The sequence below is a fragment of the Thalassophryne amazonica genome, chromosome 9, assembly GCF_902500255.1.
Source record: "Thalassophryne amazonica chromosome 9, fThaAma1.1, whole genome shotgun sequence".
In the NCBI taxonomy this organism is placed as follows: domain Eukaryota; kingdom Metazoa; phylum Chordata; class Actinopteri; order Batrachoidiformes; family Batrachoididae; genus Thalassophryne; species Thalassophryne amazonica.
The window spans coordinates 93,386,199-93,403,887 of record NC_047111.1 but is presented as its reverse complement, the minus strand read 5'-3'; the positions used below and the strand labels follow the sequence as shown (position 1 = coordinate 93,403,887).

General features: G+C 42.4%; 1 protein-coding gene across 1 annotated transcript in view; it reads right to left on the bottom strand.

Moving 5' to 3' along the window:
- Nucleotides 1–8,121: 8,121 nt before the first annotated feature.
- Nucleotides 8,122–17,689, bottom strand: part of LOC117517666 (seizure protein 6 homolog) — a 480,354-nt gene continuing 470,786 nt past the window's right edge. The window contains exons 13-16 of the mRNA XM_034178776.1: nucleotides 10,034–10,228; nucleotides 8,692–8,727; nucleotides 8,492–8,600; nucleotides 8,122–8,401 (exon numbers count right to left, since the gene is read on the bottom strand). Coding sequence (XP_034034667.1) covers nucleotides 8,242–8,401; nucleotides 8,492–8,600; nucleotides 8,692–8,727; nucleotides 10,034–10,228 — 500 coding nt within the window. The 3' untranslated portion in view covers nucleotides 8,122–8,241. The remainder of the gene's footprint in view (nucleotides 8,402–8,491; nucleotides 8,601–8,691; nucleotides 8,728–10,033; nucleotides 10,229–17,689) is intronic.

Sequence of the window (17,689 nt, the reverse complement as noted above, 5' to 3'; positions counted from 1 at the left end):
ACTTAAATATTCATCTTAAAATAATCTCTGAGTATATCCAGTAAGTCACAACTCCAAAAATCAAATGTTCCATTTACTTAATGTCAACTGGTCCTGTATAACTTGATTGTTTAAATGGTAAACAGAACAATTTGTTACAATTTGCTTTTCCCATTTGAAAAGCAAAGTTGGAACTAATTGACATAAATAGATGAAGTTAATATATTTAATACATACATTTAATCCTTTCTGTTTGAAGTGATCACTGTAACATTGTCTGAGTGTTTATTTTGCTTTATTTTTTCCACAATGATTGGATGTTATTTTAAAGTGTTGATTTATTAATTTTTGAACCTATGACATAGTGTAGAATCATCACCCATTAAAGCATTTCATGTCATGTGAAGAGATTATATATATATATATATATATATATATATATATATATATATATATAAAATGATAGGTTAATGTTTTCTGATAAAAAAATAAACTTTATTCCAATAAATACTCATCTTTTCTGCATTCATTTATCTGTAAGCTGTTTCAGTAGAGTCAATGAAACACTGATGTAATAATTAAATTATAAAAATACATGTTTCTTCCACTGTTAAAAGTTAAAACAGTTATAACAGAATCATGCAGTATGACACGTGACATTTAGGCATTCAAATTCAAAACAACACCAACTTAACAAATTTAATGATGTAATGACGACAGATGTGAGGGAAGAAATTAAGGATTTTTTTTAAAAATCTTTCCGCTCACAATTTTTAAGGGGAAAAATATCTTATGTAATGTATAATTTGTTTCTAATATACCTGCTCCAAGGCTTTGGAAAATCCTGAAAAATGCAGTGAGTTAATTAGTAAACAGATAAATACATCCTGTTTGTTAACCCAAAAACTCAAAAGCAATAAGCACTGTTATCCTGTGCATCTCCAAACTGAAATGGCGTATAATGAGAAAAAAAAACATTAAAATTTGGTGAACTTTGATGCACCACATAAATAAAACAAAAAAGGGACTTATTTTTGTAAATGTAATAGTCCATAGACCTGCAAACCGCATGCTGAACACTCCCACCTGCTGGATGGTTGGAAGAATGACAGAAGTTAAGAGTGGGTGTGGTTGAACTTACATGTGGTTTGAATGCTACCTGTTGGACATGTTTGCGCTTGTTGCAGAGAATAATTATATCATCACATGCATGATGGAAATTAGGAGATTAGTTGAAATTACATGAAACTTGAAATGATCTTGTTTGCCAGTTTCTTTTTTCCAAAGCCTAGGTCTAGTGGTCACCAAGGCCACTGCTGCTTGTTTTGAACAACTTATCTCCTATTTTTGGAACTAACAAACATGATTTTAACTTGTACTTTGAGTATGAGTATGTCTGAAGGGGAACACAAACATAGTTTAAAACACATTGTTATTGTTCATCTCTCTGATGGAAGCTCTGCGAGTGACACATTGGGACCATGTAGCTATAATGAAAATGTTGAAGCATGCATGTGACAGCAGATTACTGACTACAGTGCCTTGTAAAAGTATTTGGGCCCTTGGAATTTCATGCATTTCAATTTGTATATGGCATTTTAAATACAAAAAGGAAATCAGGCTTCTCAATATAAAAATTTCTAAAAATATTAACCTTAAACTCAAACTCAAAGTGAATCTCTACAATACTGTTTGTATTTCTTCATAACTGATGTACATAAAGTCCAAGACATATTCAGTTACTTGGAAATGTTCATGTATCTGTCCCTTGAATTGTCTGAAGAAAACAGGTAATAAAACTGATTATTTACAGGTGTTATAAAACCCCAATTCCAATGAAGTTGGGACATTGTGTAAAATGTAAATAAAAACAGAATACAATGATTTGCAAATCCTCTTCAACCTATATTCAATTGAATACACCACAAAGACAAGATAATTAATGTTCAAACTGATAACCTTTATTGTTTTTGTGCAAATATTTGCTCATTTTGAAATGGATGCCTGCAACACGTTTCAAAAAAGCCGGGACAGTGGTATGTTTACCACTGTGTTACATCACCTTTCCTTCTAACAACACTCAATAAGCATTTGGGAACTGAGGACACTAATTGTTGAAGCATTGTAGGTGGAATTCTTTCCCATTCTTGCTTGATAACAGTCTGGGGTCTCCGTTGTCGTATTTAGTGCTTCACAATGCACCACACATTTTCAGTGGGTGACAGGTCTGGACTGCAGGCAGGCTAGTCTAGTACCCGCAATCCTTTACTACGAAGCCACACTGTTGTAACACGTGCAGAATGTGGCTTGGCATTGTCTTGCTGAAATAAGCAGGGACATCCCTGAAAAAAGACGTTGCTTGGATGGCAGCATATGTTGCTCCAAAACCTGAATGTACCTTTCAGCATTGATGGTGCCATCACAGATGTGTAAGTTGCCCGTGCCATGGACACTAACACACCCCCATACCATCACAGTCAATTTCAATTTCAATTTACTTTCCTTTATATAGCGCCAAATCACAACAGAGTTGCCTCAAGGTGCTTCACACAGGTAAGGTCTAACCGTACCAACCCCCAAAGCAACAGTGGTAAGGAAAAACTCTCTCTGAGGAAGAAACCTCAAGCAGACCAGACTCAAAGGGGTGACCCTCTGGGCCATGCTACAAACATAAATTACAGAAACAATTCACAGAGCAATTCATGGACGAATATACAAGAATTGCTGTTGGTGCACAGGACAGGAGGGTCGCCCACACAAATACAACTCCCATCTCTGGATGGAGCTGCACCTTAAACAGAGAAAAAACAGAATCAGGCATCAGAAAGACAAAAAATACTGTATAATTTGCCAGTATTAATCAACAAGAAAAACAGAAGAAATACTTGCCGCTAGCCCTAAGCTTCACTAAAAGACCCAGAATTTAGGTAAAGTTGAGGCTGCGGCCCGCTCCAATTACTAATAACATGAATTAAAAGAGTAAAAAGCATTGCTCCCCCTCTCCCCCTCTAGCTGCCACCTTATCGTGGTGGGGGAGTTTGCGTACCCAGATGATCCTAGGAGCTATGTTGTCGGGGGCTTTGTGCTCCCTGTAGGGTCTCCCAAGGCAAACAGGTCGTAGTTGACGGGTCAGACTAAGGGCAGTTCAGAACCTCCATGACCAGTAAAAGATCAAGGACCGTGACGTCGCCCGGTATGGCGGAGCCGGGGTCCCACCCTGGAGCCAGGCCTGGGGTTGGGGCTCGCGCGCGAGCGCCTGGTGGTTGGGCCTTAGCCCATGGGGCCCAGCCGGGCTCAGCCCGAAAGATTGACGTGGGTCCGCCCTCCTGTGGATTCACCACCTGCAGAGGGGGCCATGGGGGTCGGGTGCAGAGAGGATTGGGTGGCGGTCGAGGGCGGGTGGCCCGGTGGCCCGGTCCATGCTCACAGCCCCTGGCTGTTGGGATGTGGAATGTCACCTCGCTAGGGGGGAAGGAGCCTGAGCTTGTGCGGGAGGTTGAGAGATACCGACTAGAGATAGTCGGGCTCACCTCCACGCACAGCTTGGGCTCTGGTACCCAACTCCTGGAGAGGGGCCGGACGCTTCATTTTTCTGGCGTCGCCCACAGGGAGAGGCGGAGAGCTGGGGTCGCATTGCTTATTGCTCCCCAGCTCAGTCGCCAAGTGTTGGAGTTCACTCCGGTGAACGAGAGGGTCGCGTCCCTACGCCTTCGGTTCGGGGACAGGTCTCTCACCGTTGTCTCGGCCTATGGGCCGAGCGGCAGTGCAGAGTACCCGACCTTCCTGGAGTCCCTGGGAGGGGTACTAGATAGCGCTCCGACTGGGGACTCCATTGTTCTCCTGGGGGATTTCAACGCCCATGTGGGCGGCGACAGTGAGACCTGGAGAGGGGTGATCAGGAAGCACGGCCACCCCGATCTGAACCCGAGTGGTGTTCAGTTGTTGGACTTCTGTGCTAGTCAGACAGGTACCGGCAGGCCAAGCATGCTGCAGCCCGTGCGGTCGCATCAACAATTATTTTGAGGACAGTGATCTTATGTTAATGAGACCCAGTCTAAGGACCTCAGTGGGGTTGACAGTTTAACTGTTTGGGTTTAGGGGTGGTTCCAGAGTAGCATATACGAGGTCTGTGAGAAACGTATCGTACCTTTTTATTTTTTTTTCAAAAACTATATGAATTTGATTCATATGTTTTTACGTCAGCCAAGCTTGAACCTTCGTGTGCATGCGTGAGTTTTTCCACGCCTGTCGGTTGCGTCATTCACCTGTGGGCAGGCTTTGAGTGAGCACTGCTTCACCCCTCTTGTCGTTCTTCCATTGCGAGGAAATGGCGGAATGATTTGGTCCTTTTTTTCCATCAGAATTTTTTCAGAAACTGTTAGAGACAAGCAGCTGGAAACCATTCGAAAAATTGACCTGGCTTTCGGTGAAAATTTTACGGGCTTCACAGAGAATAAGGACTGTGACTACAGCTTTAAGGATGCCCCACAATGGCGCACGGCGCGCCGCGCTCTGAGCCGCCATCGAGAGGCAGAAAACACCACATCATTTCTAAACGGATCGCTGTGTGGAGCTGGGACGATCATGAGCAATTTCTCTGGTTATCACAAGAGCTGGACATCAGCCATTTTCCGGCAGATTTCACTTTTAACAAGAGATTTTGTCATGGAAAGCTGCGCGGAGGCTTCGTGTGTCAGGACTGATTCGCTGATCGAGCGAGACAAAGGAACACCTCCGTTTCGGAGTGCCAGGGGACAAGTTGGGACATGCCTATCTCGGCTTTCAATGCTTACCAGCCCAGTGAGTATAAGAGAAATTGTGGAGAGCTGGAGAAATCTCTTGTTAAAAGTGAAATCTGCCAGAAAATGGCTGATGTCCAGCTCTTGTGATTACCAGAGAAATTTGTTACGACGGTCCCAGCCCCACACAGCGATCCATTTAGAAATGATTGTGGGGCGTCCTTAAAGCTGTAGTAACACTCCTTATTCTCTGTGAAGCCCGTAAAATTTTCACCAAAAGCCAGATAAATTTTTCGAATGGTTTCCAGCTGCTTGTCTCTAACAGTTTCTGAAAAAATTCTGATGGAAAAAAAGCCCAAATCATTCCGACATTTCCTGACAATGAAAATCCGACAAGGGGGCTGGACCACTCCTCCCACAAGGTGTGCTCACAGGCAAATGACGCAACCGACAGGCGTGGAAAAATTCGCGCATGCGCACGAAGGTTCAAGCTTGGCTGACGTAAAAACATATGAATCAAATCCATGTAGTTTTTGAAAAAAATAAAAAGGTACAATACTTTTCTCACAGACCTCGTATAAGATGCCTAGAAGTAGGTTTAGGTTTGAGACATTCCACGCGCGTTGTAGGTAGCAGACATGAAATCTTTGTTATTGCTGGAACAACCACTGGGCCATCCACAATTTCAACATCATCCAGTATAGTAATGGGTATTAAGTTTGCAAAGCATATCCCTCTATGATTTTTATGGACACGTCTCCGGAAGCAGGCCACAGTCTCAACTTGTTGAATTTCCCTCCCTGGCAGATAAATTGCACTATCACCATAGTGGATTTTCTGCACTAATTTCCTCGCCAAGCTAATGGATTCCACAACCACATTTGTCATAAGCCTTGCAGGGTCTCTAATCACCTGCTCCCTGACCTGCTGTAGATTCCTAATGTTGCCCTCCCTGTAGAGCTCTATCTATGTTCGCAGTAAAATGGCGGTGCATCACACATGCTGGCTTTTGAACTTTGCACTGGTAACAATCTGGATGCTCATTTTCCTCTTTTGTCCGGAAGACACGGTGTCCACGATTTCCAAAAACAATTTGAAATGTGGACTCATCAGACCACAGCACACTTTCCACTTTGCATCTGTCCATTTCAAATGAACTTGGGCCCAGAAAAGGCGGTGACGTTTCTGTACGTTGTTGATGTATGGCTTTCACTTTGCATGGTAGAGTTTTAAGTTGCGCTTGTAGATGTAATGAAGAACTGTCTTAACTGACAATGGTTTTCTGAAGTGTTCCTGAGCCCACATGGGAAGATCCTTTACACAATGATGTCGGTTTTTAATGCCGCATGAGGGATCGAAGATCACGGGCAGTCAATGTTGGTTTTCAGCCTTGCCGCTTACGTGTAGAAAGTTCTCCAGATTCTCTGAATCTTCTGATTATATTATGGACTGTACACGATGGAATCCCTAAATTCCTTGAAACTGAAGATTGAGAAACATTGTTCTTAAACTGCTGGAGTATTTTTTCACGCAGCTGTTCACAAAGTGGTGATCCTTGCCCCATCTTTGCTTGTGTACGGCTGAGCCTTTTGGGGATGCTCCTTTTATACCTAATGATGACACTCACCTGTTTCCAATTAGGTGTTCTTTGAGCATTCATCAGCTTTCCCAGTCTTTTGTTGCCCCCTCCAAACTTTTTTGAAATGTGTTGCAGGCATCCATTTCAAAAAGAGCAACTATTTGCACAAAAACAATAAAATGTATCAGTTTGAACATTAAATATCTTGTCTTTGTGGTGTATTCAATTGAATATAGGTTGTAGAGGATTTGCAAATCATTGTATTCTGTTTTTAATTTAAATTTTACACAACGTCCCAACTTCATTGGAATTGGGGTTGTACCAAAGGGGCCCATTACTTATACAACCCATCATCTTTGCGTTTATATTTTTTTATTCATTTTTATCAAACTGTAGAGATTTTCTTTGTGTTTAAGTTTAAGGAAGATAATTGTAGAAATTTTTATATTGAGAAGCCTGATTTACTTTCTGTATTTGAAATGTCATAAACAAATTAAAATGCTTGAAATACGAAGGAGCTGAATACTTTTGCAATGGACTGTATCAGATGGATTTCTGATACAGACTGAAAAAGTTTAATATCTGTGACGCTATCAGTGCTCATCAACAGGGGGGAAGTCAAAATTAAGACCAGGACATACAAATAATCAATCAAAAATCAACATATTCTCCATATTGATGACTTCATGCAGCTATGTCATGGTTTGATTTATATTTTTCAGTGCAATGTGAATTAGGAAAGAAGTCTGTTACACAAAAATATACTAATATGAATGTTGTGCTTTAAAAGTTAATTATACGGTATGCATTAGCAGTTTGTTCCCATCTACAACAGAGTTTTTACACAATATATTGTACTTTTGTTATAGTAACATAATCTACAGTGCAAAAAATACTTTTACATGTGACGTTGTTTACATTCTAAAGCAATACTGCACCAATGAAAATAGTTTTAGTCCCAAGTGAAAAGATGAACCAAGAGTTTCTAAAAATAGAGCCCAAGATGAAAAATCTCAGAGTTCCCCTTAACGGTGTTAAATAACTCACTACAGTGTTGATAACATACTGCCAAATGAAGTAATACTCCAACTGTAAGAAATGTAACACTGTTAAAGAGTTAATATTTTTACTCAAAAGTTGTGTGAATTGTATAAACACAGCAATAGTGTTCAGTCCAACAATAATGTTAACACTAACTCAGAACATGTGAATTATCTAAACACAACAGTGCTTTTAATTTGAACAATTTAACTTGAAAATGGTGAGAATTTTATGTAAATACAGGAATACCGTTAATTAGAACACAATGCATTTTCAATAAACACTAGCAAATAAACACTATTATTGCAAATTTGGTTAAAAAGGAAAGAAAACAATTTATACTGTTTCTAAAATCATTTGTCTGACACATTTTAAAAGTATAATTTGAGATTAATTTTTGAGTCAATATTTCTGAACCTCTGCCTGTTGGCTTGTTTGCAGGATTATTCAAAAATGATTTAGCCAGTTTTCTATTTACTCTGTGAGAAGCTACACAGAGTAAAAACAATTACATTTTGTGGCAGATCTACCCAAAAAGAAGGAAAAAAAAGAAAAGATGTTGAGCCTGGGAATTTTTAAATGACATTCATCACACTGCAAGAGGGGGTTTTGTTTGTTGGCGGTCGTACACGCTGTAATGATGCAGCATGATGATGTGCACAGTGCACCATGTCAGTCTCATTCCACCAAATACAATGATGCTTGGCATGCCAGGATGCAACATGACTTTTGACTTTATCAAGAGGTGGATGAGGGTTTCAAACACATTATTCTTGCCTGATTTTGTTCAGACCATTGCTACAAACTGAAGCCACCTGCAGTCCTTTGCAAGATGATGTGCAGGTTTCCCTCTGCTGGTGGAACATGAGATGACATGCAGGATGACGGGCAGATGGAGGAGAATCAGGACAGCACAGCAGTGTTTTGTGACTCCACATCCCGCATGCTCATGACATCTGTACTTACTCCGCTCTCATACGCAGGGTTGTCGAAAGCTGACTCTTCTGCCATGTTGTTGTATGGTGGCGAGGAAGTTGGCATTCTGATACTCTTCCCTTGGAGTCTGAGCAAAAGCAGAGGAAGAGTGGGCGCCCTGCAAAAGCCCCGTTTGAAATGCAAAAGCAACAAGTTCAAGTTTAAAAGCATCACTTACTTTGCAAAGTAGACATAAATTCCAAGGACAACCACCAAGATGACTGCTGTTGAAATGAAGACAGCGAGGGCAACATTGGTTCCCTCCATGTCATAATTCACATTGATGACTATAGAAAAAAATACAATAAAATGAATTAATTCCATAAAAATATTATAAATGATTTCAAGAATATTGACTAGTTTCTTAACCTAACTCACCGTCCAGCTTGCGTTCATTCACATAGTGGGTTGAAGCTGCTATAAAGAAGTGATTACATGTTAGTAGGCTGGCTTTCTCTAAAACCTAGAATGTAATTTAAGATCCTGCATCTTCCATACAAAGGCCTTCAAGCTACAGTGTGTCGGATTAAGCAGCGTTTATTAGTATCAATATAATATAGCATTCATAACCATTTGTTCATTAATGCGTAATTATCTGCAACAACAAATCAATGTGTTTTCATGAGCTTAGAATGAGCCCTTCATATCTACATGGGCGAGGGCCCCCTCATGGAGGCTGCCATGTTACACCGCCATGTTGATACAGTACTTGTTTGGATTTTGCATTATGGCCAGAAGAGTGACGAAAAAAGAACTGGGATCAGTTGTTACTCTGTTATACACCGTCTTCTGGTTGCTAGCACGGGCTAACAAGACAACCTTCATTTTTGAGAAATGGAGTATTGCTTATCACAAAATAAGGTAAGAGAGCATGAGTTCTCATTGCCAAAGAAGTGAAGACATGGAGTGAAATAAAATCATGCCTGGTGATGGCATAATGCAATCTGCATCTCTACCAGTAGATGACACTAAATCCTACACACTGTAGCTTTAATGGTTAGATGCTATCTTACTATCAAGAGCTCAAAGTTCCCGAGTGCTCCAGGGGAGCACTTGGCTCCCGGATTGCAAGTTTACTTGTGGTTCCTCGAGTTTCTTACGGCAGAATAAGAGGAAAAGTCTCCAGGTATCAGACTCTTTTCCTGTGGAATCAGGTTTTTCACTGTGTTTTGGAGGCACACACCCTCTCCACCTTATATAACATTCCGTTTTGAGAAGACCAGTCTTCTTCAACCATCACTCAGGTATGCTGCCATCGGTGTAGGCTGCAGCCGGGGGAGTGTTTATGATGCACCGGGCATCTCTTCATCTCTCTTTCTCTTTCTTGCTTTCTCTCTATCCTCCTCACTGCTCAATCTTCTACTCATCTTCTCCGTTTCCATCTTCTCTTTATGTAATTTTACCACATAAACATATTTTACTGAGTCTTCTTTTCTCTCCTGTAATTGTACTGTTTCCTCACTTCCTGCCATCTTCTGCCTCTGGAGTGGAATCATCCAGATTAGTGATTATTGTCCTCTTATAGACTGCTCTTCAAATAAAAAGGTGTACTTGAAAATTAAACTGTTATAAAACAGTTTTATTCCCCCTCACCACTGTGACCTTGTGCTTTCTGTTGGGTGGAAAGTTTGTCCTGTAAATGAAATATTTCTTGGTACAGTCCCAAACTGTTCTATATCTACTGTGCTTTGAAAGACATAAATAAAATGACGTGATTTACTTCTACAGGCAGGGGGAGTACTGTTCCACTGTGATGGATGTCCAGGGACGCAGTAAATGGTGGCCTCGCCCTGCAGCTCATAGCCCGAGTGGCATGAGAAGGTCAAAGTCTCTCCTGCTTGGTAGAAAGCCTTCTCAACATTCTGCACACTGGTGGAAGCAGCACCGGGGTTCCTGCAGGGCTCGTACCTTTCAGCTGAGATGGAGCAGGCAGAAAAGCAGCATCAAGGTTAATACACAGCCTTTCTGACACTTTAGATGGAGTAAATAGGAAAAAAAGGCAAACACATTAAAACAGACCCATCCGTCCATATACTGTTTTTTAATAAAAGGCACGATCAACTATTTGACAAGGAAAGATATACCATGTGTTTTTCCTGTTTCATGATGCTGACGCATTAATGTGGTCATATTAGATAAGCAAGCTAACACCCCCACAAAAAGAAAATATGAGAGAGAGAGAGAGAGAGAGAGAGAGAGAGAGAGAGAGAGAGAGAGAGAGAGAGAGAGAGAGAGAGCATTCACAATTATGGAATGATAATAAATTAATTGCATATAATGTGGAACTAATGGGATTTATGTGACACCTAAATAGATCCTTGTCATTTGATTGGTGGATTGTATGAGACGTGGCAGTGATTATTTGTCCGACTGTACAAAAAATTAGGCGAGTTTACATTTTTCATGCACTTACTGTACATTTTTAGTCCACGTTTCACTCTTTTGAACCACTCCAGCACCTTTTCATAAAAATGTGTCCTTGATTTGAGCTCTGGGGGACACCAATTCTAAGTAAAATGGCAAATGACAAGGATATATTTAGGTGTCATATAAAACAAATAGTGTTTGTCATTTTAATAACATTTACATTTACCCTGATGGACTACCCTGCAGTGGGGAATAAGTTTCATTACACTAGAAGTCTTTCAGAAAGCGCTGTAACTAGGTTTAAGGATATGATTCCTTCGTTATGTTCTCTAATGTCATATACCAACACAGAGCAGAGTAGCTACCTAAACTCTGTAAGGGAGTTAGAGTATCTCGTCAATAGTTTTACATCCTCTTTGAAGACAACTTTGGATGCTGTAGCTCCTCTGAAAAAGAGAGCTTTAAATCAGAACTGTCTGACTCCGTGGTATAACTCACAAACTCGTAGCTTAAAGCAGATAACCCGTAAGTTGGAGAGGAAATGGCGTCTCACTAATTTAGAAGATCTTCACTTAGCCTGGAAAAAGAGTTTGTTGCTCTATAAAAAAGCCTTCCGTAAAGCTAGGACATCTTTCTACTCATCACTAATTGAAGAAAATAAGAATAACCTCAGGTTTCTTTTCAGCACTGTAGCTAGGCTGACAAAGAGTCAGAGCTCCATTGAGCTGAGTATTCCATTAACTTTAACTAGTAATGACTTCATGACTTTCTTTGCTAACAAAATTTTGACTATTAGAGAAAAAATTACTCATAACCATCCCAAAGATGTATCGTTATCTTTGGCTGCTTTCAGTGATGCCGGTATTTGGTTAGACTCTTTCTCTCCGGTTGTTCTGTCTGAGTTATTTTCATTGGTTGCTTCGTCCAAACCATCGGCATGTTTATTGGACCCCATTCCTGCCAGGCTGCTCAAGGAAGTCCTACCATTATTTAATGCTTCAATCTTAAATATGATCAATCTATCTTTGTTAGTTGGTTATGTACCACAGGCCTTTAAGGTGGCAGTAATTAAACCATTACTTAAAAAGCCATCACTTGACCCAGCTATCTTAGCTAATTATAGGCCAATTTCCAACCTTCCTTTTCTCTCAAAGATTCTTGAGAGGGTAGTTGTAAAACAGTTAACTGATCACCTGCAGAGGAATGGTCTATTTGAAGAGTTTCAGTCAGGTTTTAGAATTCATCATAGTACAGAAACAGCATTAGTGAAGGTTACAAATGATCTTCTTATGGCTTCGGACAGTGGACTTATCTCTGTGCTTGTTCTGTTGGACCTCAGTGCTGCTTTTGATACTGTTGACCATAAAATTTTATTACAGAGATTAGAGCATGTCATAGGTATTAAAGGCACTGCGCTGCGGTGGTTTGAATCATATTTGTCTAATAGATTACAGTTTGTTCATGTAAATGGGGAATCTTCTTCACAGACTAAAGTTAATTATGGAGTTCCACAAGGTTCTGTGCTAGGACCAATTTTATTCACTTTATACATGCTTCCCTTAGGCAGTATTATTAGACGGTATTGCTTAAATTTTCATTGTTACGCAGATGATACCCAGCTTTATCTATCCATGAAGCCAGAGGATACACACCAATTAGCTAAACTGCAGGATTGTCTTACAGACATAAAGACATGGATGACCTCTAATTTCCTGCTTTTAAACTCAGATAAAACTGAAGTTATTGTACTTGGCCCCACAAATCTTAGAAGCATGGTGTCTAACCAGATCGTTACTCTGGATGGCATTTCCCTGATCTCTAGTAATACTGTGAGAAATCTTGGAGTCATTTTTGATCAGGATATGTCATTCAAAGCGCATATCAAACAAATATGTAGGACTGCCTTTTTGCATTTACGCAATATCTCTAAAATCAGAAAGGTCTTGTCTCAGAGTGATGCTGAAAAACTAATTCATGCATTTATTTCCTCTAGGCTGGACTATTGTAATTCATTATTATCAGGTTGTCCTAAAAGTTCCCTAAAAAGCCTTCAGTTGGTTCAGAATGCTGCAGCTAGAGTACTGACGGGGACTAGCAGGAGAGAGCATATCTCACCCGTGTTGGCCTCTCTTCATTGGCTTCCTGTTAATTCTAGAATAGAATTTAAAATTCTTCTTCTTACTTATAAGGTTTTGAATAATCAGGTCCCATCTTATCTTAGGGACCTCGTAGTACCATATTACCCCATTAGAGCGCTTCGTTCTCAGACTGCGGGCTTACTTGTAGTTCCTAGGGTTTGTAAGAGTAGAATGGGAGGCAGAGCCTTCAGCTTTCAGGCTCCTCTCCTGTGGAACCAGCTCCCAATTCAGATCAGGGAGACAGATACCCTCTCTACTTTTAAGATTAGGCTTAAAACTTTCCTTTTCGCTAAGGCTTATAGTTAGGGCTGGATCGGGTAACCCTGGACCATCCCTTGGTTATGCTGCTTTAGACGTAGATTGTGGGGGGGTTCCCATGATGCACTGTTTCTTTCTCTTTTTGCTCCGTATGCATCACTCTGCATTTAATCATTAGTGATCGATCTCTGCCCCCCTTCACGGCATGTCTTTTTCCTGTTTTTTTTCCCTCAGCCCCAACCAGTCTCAGCAGAAGACTGCCCCTCCCTGAGCCTGGTTCTGCTGGAGGTTTCTTCCTGTTAAAAGGGAGTTTTTCCTTCCCACTGTTGCCAAGTGCTTGCTCATAGGGGGTCGTTTTGACCGTTGGGGTTTTTCATAATTATTGTATGGCTTTGCCTTACAATATGGAGCGCCTTGGGGCAACTGTTTGTTGTGATTTGGCGCTATATAAGAAAAAAGTTGATTGATTGATTGATTGATTTGTGTAGTGGAATAGTGGAACTCCTCATCTTTCAACTCGTGAAAATATTCTGACCATTGCTCTCATAAACATTTGTTTTTTTGTATATAATAAAGTCCAAACTAAGAGCCCAGTCTCACGTTTTTTTTTTTTTTGTGTGTGCTCCCGTGATGAAATGAGTCAAATTTTCGTGACTGAACTTTTTTAACTCACTATTCCTAACCCTATTCCCAACCCTAACCTTAACCGTAACCTAATCTTACTCCTTCCCCTAACCATAACCACCCCGACCCACCCCACTTCACTTTTAATTTTGTGAAGCCATCACAGAATGAATGAAAATGAATTTGTGCTGACATGATGAAAATTAGGCGTTTTTCATCACAATATCACAAACCAATAGATTAATGTATATTTTGTGCTGCTGAAACACGACTTCCCATGAGACCAGGTTGAAACTAACCATCTAAGTCAGTCTTAACAGGAAATTAAATTTAAGGGATTCAAACAAAAATATGCATCACTACTTTGCGAACAAAGCTGCGGGTTTGTATCATGAAAACATCTGCCTTCATTGTACCGTTACAGGTTACAGGTCAGGTCTGGGAGCACATGGCGGTGTTATAGTTTGCCACATACACCACACTTTGGAGCCGTCTGGGGTCTTGACTGACCAGCACCCAGACAGACCACAGGGTCAGCCCCACCTCTCATAATTAAACATCTGTCTGCTGAAGCCAAATGAAACATGGGCGTGCCCTTGGACTTTTCCTCAGCACTGAGACATGTAGGTGATGTTCTGTGCTTAAGGAAACACATCACATGGCTTCTCTCTGCGTAACCACTCCTCTGACAGAAAGCCATTCCAGCAGTCACCAAAGATCCTCCAATATAATCTATTATGAAAGACATCCAATTATTGCCGAAAGTCAAAGGTAGATTCAAGATTCAAAGCTTTTATTGTCATATGCACAGTAAAGAAACATGTTTCCCTGTACAATGAAATTCTGACTTTGCTGCCCACACTGGATGTCCAAATATATATATAAATGACTCTAAGTATAAAATATCTAAATCTAAGTGAAAAAAATGAAATAACATAAAATAAGCATGCTGGTAAGAACAATAGAATATAACAAAGCAATGTAATAAAACAGAAATATGCACTATAAGAAGGGAAATATAAAGTATGAAATATAAAGTATAAGGTATGAGTTCATGTCTAGACTAGAAACATACTAAAGACCTGGATCTTCATTCTCTCTCCTGCAAAGACATTGGCATTGCCAAACATCTCTGTCCAGTGACTTCATGACCCCATGAGCTCGTCCAAGAAATGTCTTGACCTCACGTGTCAACCAAAACAGACTTTGGCTGTTTATAAATGAAAGGTCAGTGTGGTAGCATTTTCTTTCTGTCTTTTTTTCCTTTCTTTCTTTTTGTTTTTTGGAAGACGCTTCACTGGCCCTCACCCTACGTGTTCCTGCTTTCTCTTAAATCTGTGCTCCTTGCTCCTCTAGTGACCCAGATATCGATCCAAGATTCTATCATGAAAGTGCTCCAGTTGCCTTAATTGTGCTCAGAAGATTGAGAGGTGAGGGCGACCGATGAAAGAGACAAATAGAACCCCACTGTCCACTAGATGTCACTGTCATAGCGCTTCAAGGCATGGTCTCAGCTTATCTTCAACTGCTTATCCGGCTTTATAATGTAGCAGATAACCAAAACAATCATGCAAATGGTGATAAAAGCATCAAATTCAGCAGAAATACTCCTTAGACACTCCTCTTTTGAAAAAAAAAAACAATTGGCCACTTGACTTTTCAATCAGTGGTCAGGTAGGGGTCAACTGAAGAATTACACAAAATATTGAAAAATATTCCACATTATTCGCCTGATCATAAAGATTCCAACAAGGTATAGTTTGGACTATCTGTGACTGAATTCTATGGAGTTACGGGATAAAAACAGCAAGAATGGTGACAAAGGTCAGATTCATTTTGTACAGGGGTCAAAAGTTAAAGTTGCTCCAATTTTGGTATAAAGTGATGCAAATTATTGGTTGAGCTAATAGGATTAATAAATTAAATAGTTTTGACAGCGTTGAATGTTTGGTCTCCAAAGTAAAGGTCAAACAAGGTCTATGTCTATTGGATTCTATGACATGTGTTGTGAAAGTGTAGGAACACGGACCCACAACAGGGGGCGCAAATGAACGGACAATGGAGGAAGTCAAATAACAACACTTTACTGTTGTGAATAAGCACAACAAACACAACGGATCACAACAATAGACAAAGAAGTCAATTTACAAGAATGTGTCACGTGGGCAGGCTCGAAGATAAGAGACGTCTGTCCAAAGCAGAACCGGAACCACACGATTTCCTCTGCCACCAAACCCCGGGAATACTGGAGCCGCCAAGTCCCGAACTCCCAGGTGGCCACTGCCTCCGCGTGTCGGATCTGGTACTGCTGGCGAGGAACAAAAAACAGTTAAAGGTGGATGCGTTGGCACCCAGCAATCCGAATGGTGGGGAAAACCACCTCCACCTCTCATTGGAAGAATGTCTGCTATTCAACGCACAAAAATAATAAAGGGTTACTGTCAAAAACACAGTCAGCTGAGAACGTTACCTTCTAGGTAGAGCGATATCTCGGCAAAGAGGTGGAGATGTCGTCCTGCTGATATACCCCTGCTGATCAGATGATTGGTGACAGCTGTTGTAGGTGATAAGTGACAGCTGTCACCCCGGCTGCTCCTGTGAGGCGGCAGCGCCCTCTGGTGCCTGGAGCCCGCACTCCAGACAGGACGCCCTCTGGTGGTGGTGGGCCAGCAGTACCTCCTCTTCAGCGGCCCACACAACAGGACCCCCCCCCTCAACGGGCGCCTCCTGGCGCCTGACCAGGCTTGTCCGGGTGGCAGCGATAGAAATCGGCCAGGAGGGCCGGGTCCAGGATGAAGCTCCTCTTCACCCAGGAGCATTCTTCGGGTCCGTACCCCTCCCAGTCCACCAAATACTGGAAGCCCCGGCCCATCCTACGGACATCCAAGAGCCAGCGCACAGTCTAAGCCGGCTCGCCATCGATGATCCGGGCAGGAGGCGGCGCCGGACCCGGAGCACAGAGGGGTGAGGTGTGATGCGGTTTTATCCGGGACACATGGAAAACAGGATGGATCCGCAGTGAGGCTTCAGCTTCCGGCCTCACTGCGGCTGGACTGATGACCTTAAGGATTTTGAAGGGGCCTATGTAACGGTCCTGTAGTTTGGGGGAGTCCACTTTGAGGGGAATGTCCTTTGTGGACAACCACACCTCCTGCCCTGGCCGATACGCAGGGGCCGGGGTCCGCCGATGGTCTGCATGGGCTTTTGCCCTCGTCCGGGCCTTCAGCAAAGCAGAACGGGCGGCGCGCCACACCCGACGGCACTTCCGCAGGTGGGCCTGGACCGAGGGCACACCGACCTCTCCCTCAACCACCGGAAACAACGGGGGCTGATACCCCAGACACACCTCAAAAGGGGAGAGGCCGGTGGCTGAAGACACCTGGCTGTTATGGGCATACTCGATCCAGGCCAAATGGGTACTCCAGGCCGCCGGGTGCGCGGCCGTTACGCAGCGCAAGGCCTGTTCCACCTCCTGATTTACCCGTTCTGCTTGCCCGTTGGTCTGGGGATGATACCCGGACGAGAGACTCACCGTGGCCCCCAGTTCCCGGCAGAAGCTCCTCCAGACTTGCGAGGAGAACTGGGGACCGCGATCGGAGACGATGTCTGCTGGAATCCCATGCAGCCGGACGACGTGGTGGACCAGGAGGTCCGCTGTCTCCTGGGCAGTCGGGAGCTTCGGGAGGGCCACGAAGTGGGCCACCTTGGAGAATCGGTCCACTATCGTGAGGATGGTGGTGTTGCCCTGGGACGGCGGGAGGCCCATGACAAAATCCAGGCCGATGTGGGACGATGAGGCACAGGCAGCGGCTGGAGCAGTCCCGATGCCCTGCGGTGGTCAGCCTTGCCCCTGGCGCAGGTGGTGCAGGCCTGGATATAATCCCGGACGTCGGCCTCCAGGGACGCCCACCAGAAGCGCTGCCGGACAACTGCCACGGTCCTACGCACCCCTGGATGACAGGAGAACTTGGAGCCGTGACAGAAGTCCA